The 12,215-nt window shown below is 40.5% G+C and overlaps 2 protein-coding genes across 3 annotated transcripts; both read left to right on the top strand.

Moving 5' to 3' along the window:
* The first annotated feature begins 1,350 nt into the window (after positions 1–1,350).
* Positions 1,351–2,688, top strand: atp5if1a (ATP synthase inhibitory factor subunit 1a). The gene is made up of 3 exons (XM_055220081.2): positions 1,351–1,508; positions 1,756–1,868; positions 2,407–2,688. Exons 1-3 carry the CDS (start codon positions 1,437–1,439, stop codon positions 2,546–2,548), a joined length of 327 nt encoding a protein of 108 aa, XP_055076056.1. The 5' UTR covers positions 1,351–1,436; the 3' UTR covers positions 2,549–2,688.
* Positions 2,689–5,648: 2,960 nt separating this feature from the next.
* On the top strand, positions 5,649–10,844 carry hnrnpr (heterogeneous nuclear ribonucleoprotein R). 2 transcript variants are annotated; one of them, XM_055220256.2, is made up of 11 exons: positions 5,649–5,795; positions 6,626–6,783; positions 7,315–7,433; positions 7,545–7,652; positions 7,799–7,912; positions 7,988–8,164; positions 8,282–8,417; positions 8,500–8,705; positions 8,808–8,957; positions 9,206–9,327; positions 9,436–10,844. In XM_055220256.2, the coding sequence occupies exons 2-11, from the start codon at positions 6,630–6,632 to the stop codon at positions 10,043–10,045; spliced, it is 1,896 nt and encodes a 631-aa protein (XP_055076231.1). In that variant the 5' UTR covers positions 5,649–5,795; positions 6,626–6,629; the 3' UTR covers positions 10,046–10,844. The 2 variants fall into 2 exon arrangements, with proteins under 2 accessions (XP_055076231.1, XP_073714799.1); XM_073858698.1 differs by having other exon boundaries at positions 5,682–5,871; positions 6,628–6,783.
* Positions 10,845–12,215: the final 1,371 nt, after the last annotated feature.

Here is a 12,215-nt window from a genome sequence, read left to right as displayed (position 1 = left end):
CTTTATAAAAAATACAAAATAGATGCCATGCATACTAACAAACCCAGTTCAGCAAACTAAAGCAGCAGGTCATCCCTACATTTCAACATTTCAATAAACTTTAAAATACACGTTTCATCAATGTTGTGCAAATAATATAATTCAAAAATGATGTTAGAGCAGTCGTATTTAGCGTTTCGTTTTCCCTCTTTCATCGTAATAGAACTGTTGCGTCTATAATCTGTTGGGTCAGAGCGCTTCATGCAGGTCGCATTTGTAGGGTGCATACGTCATCAAGAATGTCTTATTTCAGAATATTACCAATTATCAAGAATACTGTGATTTATCTTCGAACAGCTTATTTGAAACGTCCTGTTCCTCCTAAAGCTAAAGAAATACATTTCAAAATTTTAAATGAGATTTATCCTTCTTACAAATTCCTATATCAGAAATTTAATATAGAAATTGTCCCCTGTTCTTTTTGTGAAAGCCATTCTGAAGACACAGATCATATCATTCTCTTATGCAAACTCTTCTGGATATCAATTCAGGACTGGTTGATAGAAAAAGAGGTAGTTGTTGATAGTTTTGTTTGTTCTTTGCATCATATTTTATTTGGAGTATACATAAAGACTGCTGTGTTAATTCTTTTTTGCTTAATAACATTGTAATATTAGCAAAATTTTTCATTCATAAGTGTAGATTCTTTAAATCCCCCCACTACTTAATATTTTAAAAAAAGACTTTAAATGTTTTTCCAAAGCCCTCAATAAGATGAAAGGTCAGAGTGCTATGAAGCTGCTTTATTTATTGACATAATTTCATTTATTATGATACTGCCCCTAATATTTATCTTTATTTTATTTTTGTACTCACTATTTAAGTTCATGTAAATTATAATTTCAGATTTCTATTTATTTTTTCTATTTTTTTCTGTGTTGAGCCTGTAGTACTTATCTACACTGTGAATGTATATTTGCCTTTGTTGTTTATATACTTTTGTATTCAATAAAACAATAAAAATATTAACAATTATTAATTCGCGTCTGTATTTGGCGTCTTGTGAATATTTTCTGTGTTTCATTTTGTTCTTCAAATTTTAGGAGTTTTTGTCTTTGATGCCTGTTTTCCTGTACTGATGTTTATATGTTTCCTAATAAAACAAATAAACAATTATCAAGTTGACTATTTCTTTTTTTAGTTTATTATTGTAATATGTTTATGATTTAACTGAAGACGTATGCAGCCTGCATATGTGACCTCCGGAGGCTGAACGCATAGACATCATGAGTGGTCTGTGACAGCAGTGATGTTGTTTGTCTCCGGTCCTGTAGGGGGCAGCAGTTGATCGATGTTACGCGCTATTGTGCCTTCTGTTTCTTCACTGGTTCCTCTATTTCCGTGATCCGCACAAGGACAAATTTACCATAAGCACCGTCCGTCAGGCTTCATCGGACATGGCCCGACTGCTGCTGAGGAGTGGTTTGAGAGGATATTTCACCTCTCAGATCCGGATGGGATCCGACCAGGTACTGAGTGTGTTACCGGTCTGATTTTCAATCATGATGACTCGAGTCTGATCAATAACAGAACTGAATGAATGAACCACAAACATTTGGCAGCGTCGATGTCATCGTAAATACTCAAACACCACCAACACAATTTCACCAAACACACAACAGAAGCGGTGATCAGAAACAATAACAGTGCTGGTTGACTCCTAACTAACTTTACTGTTATGTAAATGTGTGCGCGTGCGTGTTTGTTTGTGTGTAGTTGGGTGAACTTGGTGCAGGTGCTGGTAAAGGAGGAGGTGCTGGTGGATCTGTGAGGGAGGCCGGAGGAGCGTTTGGAAAAAAGGGGGCGGCAGAAGAAGAGCGATATTTTAGGTAAGTTACAACTTCATTCATGTTTTCATTTCTATTGTCTGGATTTAAAACTCCATTTTGTGTTATATCACCTACATATGAGTCAAGAGCATTGTGTAATAAACTCTGGTGTGTTTGACGTGAATCATGATTTAAACATTCAATGTGATCTATTTTAATGATACAATGTGCATTTGTGAGATTGAAACTTTAGTACAGAATTTGATGAAATAAAAATGACTTTAAAACAAGTATATTATAGGTTTATATACTTGTATTACCTTTTATACTTATAGCTATATACATAGTTTTTCTCTCTTTCATTGGTATGTTTTGAGAAAAGTGCACATCTGCAGCAGTCTATATTGCAGAAGTATTATTATGATTATTATTATTATTATCCATGTTGAATTTAAACTCTTTGTTTGCAATTGGGAATTATAGGTAAAGGTTTGGATGTGGCATTGCATCTAAAATCACTTGAATTTGCTTCTAATGTTTGTCCTGCGAGTGATAAATGTGTGGGTTAAAGTGATAATGACACAGCGTTGATTGACAGGCAGAAGGAGAAGGAGCAGCTGGCAGCCCTGAGGGAACATCATGAGGAAGAGATCGACCATCATAAGAAAGAGATTGAGCGTTTGCAGAGAGAGATCGACAGACACAAGGGCAAAATCAGAAAACTGAAACACGATGACTGAAGCACTACCATCACTATCACATGAGAAATATATATATCTCCATCTCAGATCTCTGCGGGGCCTGAGGATCTCTTTCTTTCTTGTTGACTCCAGTCCATCATGATTAGATGGTTTATGAATAAATGTTTGCAAAAAAACTTCTTTTGTCTTCTGTCATGTTGAAGCAAACCTTGTTTTAATCATTAATCCTGTTTTTGCTGTACATTGGAAGTTTCAAATGCCAAAGAAAATGATTTTGTGTACAAGCATTGAATCATGTAAAGGTACATCTATTGTGAGTTATTATTACACGGCTCTCTAAAATCCTCGATTCTGATTGGCCAGTCACAACAATCCAACTTTCGTTCTTTTAGATAACTACCATTTAAAACTAATAACACACGGTAACCAGATGCTGCAAATAATTTGGTCAGGTACAGTTTAATATTACACAAAACTAAATATATAAATGTCTAACATAACTGCCATTATATTTACAAATCATTAAACCAAATAGTGTGTTCGTGCCTTTGAACGTCTTATCTTAAAACCAAAAGTAAAGTGTTTTCCTTACTGAAGGTCTGTATTTGTTAGAGGGGTCATAGTGTGAAAATCAGACTTTTTCCATATTTAAGTGCTATAATTGGGTCCCCAGTGCTTCTATCAATGTAAAAACATGAAAAAGAACAACCCAGTAACGTTAGTTTTAGTAAACCATTCCCATTCTTCGCCTGTTTTGTGACGTAGGTAGCAAGTCTTAATATAATAATACCGCCCCTTAATCTGCACCATCCAACCTCAGCACTGCCATTTAATGCAAAGGGAAAGACAGAGAGAAAAAATAATTGACAACAGCATAATTGAGTTTCAATTGCAACAAACCACCATCATTGCTATCAGTGTTTGTATTATCAGCTCATTTGCATTTTAAAGGACAAACCCCCCAAAACGGCACATTTTTGCTCACACCTACAAAGTATCAATTTTAACATGATATAATAAATTATCCGTGGGGTATTTTGAGCTGAAACTTCACATATAGACTCTGGGGACACCAAAGATTTATTTAACATCTTTAAAAAATCTCATAATAGACCCCAGAATGACTATTGGGTGTGTGCACAGCATGGGGTCAAACTGTTCATACTATCTAGGCTTTTTAGTTTAAAGCAACACTATGTAGTTTTTTTACCTTTAAATAATGTCTCTAAAATTATTTCAATGATAGAACAACTTTTAACTGGACAAAGTGAACTGTTGCTGCAACCTGAGCAGCCTCCTAGCTGCTACAAGCACACTCTGAAAGTGGCGCTGGAGGGTAGAGCACACAGCCCCCTGCCTGCAGAAGAGTGTCTGATACCAGGCACTGTTGCGCTTTTCAACCACATGGGGGAGCTGTAAGTCATTTTTACATGGAAACTACATAGTGTTGCTTTAATCTAACAAGGCTGAAAAATTATGACTTACCTGAAATGAAGTGAGCACTACAAACACAAGCCTCTTTGATCTTTGCATTGTCCCAGTCTGCACGATTAATTGCTTGCAGCCACAGATGTTGGCGTAGGCAAAAATCCACGACAAAGTCCATATTTATAAAAACTGTCTTTGATGTGGAAAAGTGCTTAGCGCCATGTCAGGGTCTGAGCAGACGCACGCACTTTTGCTTATCCGATTGCTTCAGGTTTTTTGGAAGTATAAGCCATTCTTGCTGTTTGAAATTGGGTTTAAACATTGACAAGCGCTCTTTTATATGTCTGACATTAATTATATATCGTTTAAAGGCGGAGATCTGAAACTGCTCGGCTGCGCGCACAAGTTCAATTTCATTTGCGACTTATGGATTTGAAAGGGGTACGCGCATTTTCTGCGCGTACGTTCGGTTTATGAATCACATGTACGCATTTTTGTTAAATGATCGTAAGATCAAATATAGGATGGTTTTTACGCAGCATTTTATAAATGAGGCCCCTGGTGCGATTTTCACAACCCACAAGGCAAGTAGGCATTTTTGACGATACCAAATAATACGCAACTCAATCTGCTGTAATGACTTTTCTGACCCCGACATGCACAGTGGGAACCGCCTGTGACGTGAACTGTGAAGGGGTCTATGATTTATTGTTAGATCAACATAACATTTAAAGGGGCCATGGCACAAGACTTTTTTAAGATGTCAAATAAATCTTTGGTGTCCCCAGAGCACATATGTGAAGTTCTAGCTCAAATACCATTTAAATAATTTATTAACATTATTAAGATGTTAAAATTGCCACTTTGTAGGTGTGTGCAAAAATGTGCCGTTTTGGGTTTGTCCTTTAAAATGCAAATGAGCTGATGAAATTCAAACACTGATCACAATGATGGTGGTTTGTTGCAATTAAAACTCAATTATGTTCACTCTGCACTAAATGTCAGTGCTGTGGTTGGATAGTGCAGATTAAGGGGCGGTATTATTATAATAAGAGCTCCTTATGACATCACAAAGCCAAATTTCAACAACCTATTTTTTCACATGCTTGTAGAGAATGGTTTACCAAAACTAAGTTACTGGGTTGATCTTTTTCATATTTTCTAGGTTGATAGAAGCTGGGTTGGTCCTGTAGGGACAAATCAATTAAGCCAAAAATATGGGACGTCCCAGCTAGGGTTAAGTGGGACAGTTGGCAAGCCTAGTAGTTAAGTGGTCAAGTGCAAAGAAAGACTGCAAGTGTGGGTATTTGGACAAAGCCAATTATTGCAGCGTAAAGCAAGGATGTTAAGGTTAGGTTAGGGTTACTATACGCCGATCGGTCTGTGAGAGCATAATGAAGTCAAACACACTACATGGCTTTTCTGTATTTGTATTTTGTTTAAAGAAAACAAAACTTTAATGGCCATGTGTTTAAGAACGAAAATGTTTATCATATTAATGAAATTAAAACATACATTTATTTAAAACACAAATTTTAAATTTTGATTTAAAAATGAATTTAAAACATTTCTCAATGATCTGATTCACTCAGTTATGAGATAACTGAATGAAGAATATCATTTCACTGATCAAAAAATCAATGATAATCAATACTTTTCTTGGTGTAAATCACACATCTTGCAGTCGTGCACGAGCGTCGCGCATCCCGCCCATTAGCAGTCTCTGCGTGCGCGCTCCAGTGTCCCGTGCGCCGTGACGCAGCCGGTCTGCCGCGCGAGGAAGTGGCGCTGTTGTTTGAGCGACGGGACTGTCTCGGGCTGTCTCGTGGGTTCATCTGAGGAGATTTTGCGTGTTTCGGTGAGTTCTGCTGTTCATGAACCGGGACTGAGCGCGCTCTACCGTTCTCTCGTGCCGTCCGGTGAACATAATCGCGGTAAGTGCGCGCAATGGGCGCGTTTGAGGTGCATGAATTGTGTATGTCTGGCATTGCTGTGGCTGTAGGCCGCGCGCACGGCGCGGGAATCTCCGTCTCTCTGGTTCGATCATTTAAAGGGATTTTTGTGTGAGCAGCGCGAGATGTGAGAGGTTACAGAGGTCAATATGAACTAAAAAAAGAGTAACGTGTCCAAATGAGCGCGAATATAAATATAAAAGTGCAATAGCATCGCGCACTCCTAGCTTCATGCGCGAGGGGGGCGGGACGCTGCGTGCGCGCGTGTGTGAAAGAGAGCGACGTTGTATGTTTTTGTTTATGCCTGTGTGTGTCCATGAATCTCTGTGCATGTTGGTTTGTGTGTTATTGTCTCTTCATAAGGGTGTGTGTGTGTCTGCGCGTGCATGAATCTGTGTGTGTGTTATTGTGTCTTCATAAAGGTGTGTGTGTGTGTGTGGTCATGACGATATGTGTTTATGGGTGTGTGTTTATGCAGTGTCTATGAATGTGTGTTTTTATGAATATATGTGTGTTTATGAATTTGTATGCACAGGTTTGTGTTTATAAATTTGTGCGCACGTGTGTTTCTATGAATTTGTGCGTGCGTGTGTGTGTGTTAAGTGTGTGTGCAGGTGTATGTTATGAAGTTTTTATACATTTGTGTATGTTTATTTACGTATGTTTGCATGTGTAATATTCATTAATAAAATATTGATGATCTGTCTGTCTGACCTCTTGTCTGTCTGTTTGTCAGAGTAATGGCTGCTGAGGTGAATGGCAGCTCTGGTCTGTTGAAGGAGGAAGAGGAGCCCATGGAGGTATCGGGCACACACTCGGAGAACTATCAGACACTGCTGGACGCTGGATTGCCACAGAAGGTTGCTGAGAGTCTGGACAACATCTTTCAGACAGGTGACAGATTTCTCACATATTGTCTGTTAGTTGATAGATAAGCATCAATATGCTCGCTTTCTTCATACATATTCACGTCTTCAACCCTTCAGATCAGCTGTCTGTTGACATATTAAACTGTAAGGAGCTGTTGGTAGAGTTTCAGCTCAAATACCCCACAGATCATTTATTGTATTGCATGCTCATATTTAGGTAGGCACTTTAGTGCACAGTGATTGGATATATGTTTTCTCTTGGATAGGTGTTTATTTATCTCTCATCAGAGTCCATGAGTCGTTGTGGGTGGACCTACTTTGATGTCTTCCGCTTGTTGATTCTTATGCCGTCGCTTGATTTATGAGACCCTTCAGGTTTTATGGGGATTAAAATAAAAGATTGGGTGTTTTTATCTTGATAGAGTGGTTGTGTATCCACACTGCTGACACACATTTGTGTTCAAACACCACATAAAAGTGAATTTTGCATGATAGGTCCCCTTTAAACTGGCCACAGGAGAAGCACTTTTGGCTAAATGTTTGGCCCGTGTTTCAGGTCTGGTGGCGTACGCTGATTTAGACGAGCGAGCGCTCGATGCGCTGCGGGAGTTTAATGAGGAGGGGGCACTGGCGGTCCTGCAGCAGTTTAAAGAGTCTGACCTCTCCCATGTGCAGGTGAGCCGCAGTTTGGAAATGATTGGATCTTATTTTTGTTCAGCTCAAGCTTGTGTTTTATTTACTCATCCTGCAAACTTTCTTAGAGTGCTTTCTTGTGATTGGTTACAGAATAAGAGTGCTTTCCTGTGTGGTGTGATGAAGACATACAGACAGAGAGAGAAACAGGGCAATAAAGTTCAGGAGTCGACGAAAGGGCCTGATGAGTCCAAGATAAAGGTGAGATCCTGTCATTTTATCTATTCATGTTTTGCAGACATCTCAGCAAATCTGCCAGCCGTTGTTACCGAGATGTGGTTATAAAATCAGTGCATTACCGCTTACGTTCTCTGGTCTCATGTTGATTTCATTTGCTGGACCCCCAGGCGCTGCTGGAGAGGACGGGATACACTCTAGATGTCACAACTGGACAGAGGAAGTACGGGGGACCCCCTCCAGATGAAGTGTTTGCGGGTCCGCAGCCGGGCATCGGCACCGAGGTTACCCTCTTACTCTGATTTGAACTCGTGAGGTACAGTTCTGTAGCAGGTCTAAAGAGTCTTTAAATCCTGCAGGTGTTTGTGGGCAAGATCCCTCGGGACCTTTATGAGGACGAGCTGGTTCCTCTCTTCGAGAACGCTGGTCCCATCTGGGATCTGAGGTTAATGATGGACCCGCTTACGGGTCAAAATCGTGGCTACGCCTTCATCACGTTCTGCAGCAAAGATGCCGCGCTGGAAGCTGTCAAACTGGTCTGTGTTTGTTTTTTTACATCTCATTCTGTCACTGTTCATTCAGCTAAAAAACATGATGCCCTTCAGAGCTTTGGATGTTTTTGTGTAGCTTATGTCGTGTGCATCTCTCCTCAGTGTGACAACTATGAGATCCGTTCTGGGAAATATCTGGGCGTATGCATCTCTGTGGCCAACAATCGTCTCTTTGTCGGATCTATTCCAAAGAATAAGACGAGAGAAAGTATCCTGGAAGATTTCGGCAAGGTGACAGGTCAGGACCACAGAAGGCAGAAGTGATGCCGCTGGTGTACCGTGATGACGGACATTGACCTGTGTGTGTGTTTGTGTGTCAGAGGGTTTACAGGAGGTGATCTTGTACACTCAGCCAGATGATAAAAAGAAGAATCGCGGTTTCTGTTTTCTGGAGTATGAAGATCATAAATCGGCAGCTCAAGCTCGCCGCAGGCTCATGAGCGGGAAGGTAAAGGTTTGGGGGAACCCTGTTACAGTGGAATGGGCCGATCCGGTTGCTGAGCCCGACCCGGAGGTCATGGCGAAGGTGAGTGACTGACGATGACTGATTTTACGTTGTGTCGTTGAGCCGCATTGTGTTTGACGATTACTGATGGATGCTGGTACTTTCATGTGTGCGTCCCATCAGGTAAAGGTTCTGTTTGTTCGCAAACTGGCAAGCCCCGTCACAGAGGAGCTACTGGAGAAAACCTTCTCGCAGTTTGGTAAACTGGAGCGTGTCAAGAAGCTGAAAGACTATGCGTTTGTTCACTTCGAGGAGAGAGACGCTGCCGTCAAGGTCAGATTCTCAGCAACAAATCACAACCACCTCTGACATCAGGCCGGTTTAGATTGTTGTGAACTCCCGATGAAATATTTATTCTGAAATTTCTCTTGTGAGTAAACGACAACGAACAACCAAGCAAAACAAAAACAACTCTTTGAAGTGTGATCAAAATGTATACATTGAATGTACCGTAAGCGGCTTTAGGTTAAAGGTCATGCCTAATGCATGAATATAAATGTGTGTGTTTGTTTGTTTTCCAGGCAATGGAGGAAATGAACGGAAAGGAGCTCTGCGGGGAGGGGATTGAGATTGTTCTGGCGAAGCCTCCGGATAAGAAGAGAAAAGAACGACAAGCAGCGAGACAAACCACCAGAAACACGGGGTACAGCTGTTGATAATGTTTTTGTGTTTAAGAAATCGTCCAGAAACATCTCTGTCTGTCACAAACCTAAATAGCTTAATGAAAAGTGTTCTGTCTCCACCTGTGCAGGTACGACGACTATTATTACTACCCTCCCCCTCGCATGCCTCCCCCGGGGCGCGCCCGTGGCCGTGGAGGACGGGGGGCCTACTCCTATCCTCCCGATTACTACGGTTACGAGGATTACTATGACGATTACTACGGTTACGACTATCACGACTACCGAGGCGGCTACGACGACCCTTATTACGGTTACGACGACGGTTACTCCATGAGGGGGCGGGGCAGTCGCGGCAGCCGTGGAGCTCCGCCTCCACCCCGGGCACGCGCCGCTCCGCCGGCTCGCGGCCGTGGCGGCTATCCTCCGAGAGGAGGGGCTCCTATGGGAGCGGGTCGTGGCGGGCGCGGGGGACGCGGCGGGCCCTTTCAGCCTGCGAGGGGCCGTGGCACTCGAGGCGCCCGGGGGAACCGCGGCGGTAACGTCGGCGGCAAGAGGAAGGCAGACGTATTTAACCAGCCGGACTCTAAACGACGCCAGACCACCAACCAGCAAAACTGGGGCTCGCAACCTATCGCTCAACAACCCCTGCAGCAGGGCTCCGATTACTCCGGTATGTACGGTTACAGCAACGACACGCTCGAGTTCTCCCAGGATTCCTACGGCCAGCAGTGGAAGTAGATGCTCGACGTTTGTGAAGGGTATTCGAGAGTGAAAACGACGCATCCAGACACCTTCCTACCCTCCTCCCGAGAAACCAGACCTGCGATTGGCCGGCAGTGTTTGTTTGACTTTTCTATTCTCCAGTCCCCCTGTAGATTTTGTCCGTGGCCCACAACTGACTTCACGCATCCCGATTGGCTAAAGAGCAGAATGTATTTGACGTCCCTGAGCTCTGCCCTCACGCTCTGAACTGAGCGGGACTTTTGTCTTAGATCACTTTTATTCCTCATTTTTTCTTGTTTTAAAACCAACAACGAACGTTTTAAAGAAGATACTGATTTGCGTACGTGTGAGAGGACATTAAAATCATGAAATGCTCTTCAGAAAGATGGTGTCCTCCTTCCCACAGTCCTCCATTTTCTCTCTCTTTCTCTCTCTCTCTCTTTCTTTCTCTCAGTACTAGTGGCGTTAGGGACTCGCTGTAAATACTGGCTGTTGACTAGAGCTTGATTTTCATCCTTGTTTTTTGGGGTTTTTTGCAAAAGTGGAGAAAAGAATCCACAAGAAGGAAAAAACGTTTTGTAGCAGGAGTGCTGTTCAATGTGTCTGTTAGCATTTCTAGAAGTAGTTGAATTGTGTTTTTTAAAAACTGATATACTGATATTATAACTTCAGATGTTTTCTTTTTATTTTGGGGTTTGGTCTGGCTTACCTTAAGAGCTGCGGCCGGCTGGTCTGATGTTTGTATTTATAACTTTTTTTTGTTGTTGTTGGTTCAGTTTCAATAAAACTCAATCGAGCAACTTCCACTGGTTAACTTAGCTTTAGATTCAGTGTATTATAATGAATGTTGATATTGTGTTTCATTTGACGGGTATCAGCCCGTCCTCTGCATTAACATTAAAGGTTGAAGTGTGTAACACAACAGAATCAATCACTAGGGTTTAACCGGTGGTGAGAGTTTAGGGTGGCTTTGGGTCAATGATTAAAACTTGTTTGAAATAATATATATATTTTTAATCTGTGTGGTGTTGAAATAAGGGGGAGAGAGTGGGGTTAGTTGTCACAATGACTGAATCTCAGTAAGGTAACAAACTTAACTTGACATCATTTATTCACTCTTATGTTGTTATAAACCTGTATAAATGTCTTTCTTCTGATGAACACTAAAGAAAATATTTTGAGGAATGTTTGTAACCAAACCGATCATGAGCCCCATGCACTTCTATAGGATTATTTTGTCCTAGCATGGAAGTGAATATGGCTCATACGGTTTGGTTACAAACATTCCTAAAAAAATTCTTCCTTTATGTTTATCACAGCAAAGGCATTTATACAGGTTTGTAACAACATGAGCGTGAATCAGTGTTGGGTAAGTTACTCAAAAAAAGTAATTAATTACTAGTTACTAATCACATCTTCAATCATGCAATTAGATTACTTTACAAATTACTTTCTCCAAAAAGTGTTGAATTATTTATTACTAATTACTTTCTAAATTCTATTTAGTACATAATAGGAGGATAGGCTTGAAATGGCTCGAAGAAATAATATATAAAAGTACATCAATTATTCTGGTCCCACTTTAGGGTCCAATTCTCTCTATTAACTAACTATTAACTACTTTTGCCTCAATATACTCCAACTACTGCTTATTAATACTAAAGATGATGTTCATTTTAAGTATTGGTAGAAATGGGGAGGGTAAAGGGCGTAGAATAAGGTTTTGCAGAATCAGGCATTAATATGTGTAACTTTTAAGTATTAATAAACAGCCAGCCAGCATCTCATTAATATTAATGTTAATAATATTAGTTAATAGTGAGAATTGTAAACTTAAACCATGTTAAATACACTATTGTATAATTGTTTTAGAGTCCATACACAGTATTTAGTTACATCAGAAGTAACTGTAATTAGATTACAAGAAAAATAAGAGGAATCCCCTACTTTACTTTTTCAAGGGAAAAGTAATTAAATTACAGTAACTAATTACTGTGTAACTAGTTACACCAAACACTGTTGACAATGAAGAATATTCATTATTAGTTGATGTTAGTAAATAACTGATGTTATGGTAAAGTGTTACACGTGTTGTAGGGAGACCATCAAGAAAACAAGACATGAGCAATAATGACAGATAAATAAATAAATCTGTCACACAAAAATAGGGATTTTTATGGAATAA

The sequence above is a fragment of the Misgurnus anguillicaudatus genome, chromosome 20 (assembly GCF_027580225.2).
Source record: "Misgurnus anguillicaudatus chromosome 20, ASM2758022v2, whole genome shotgun sequence".
NCBI lineage: Eukaryota > Metazoa > Chordata > Actinopteri > Cypriniformes > Cobitidae > Misgurnus > Misgurnus anguillicaudatus.
This window is presented reverse-complemented; position numbering and strand designations above follow the sequence as displayed.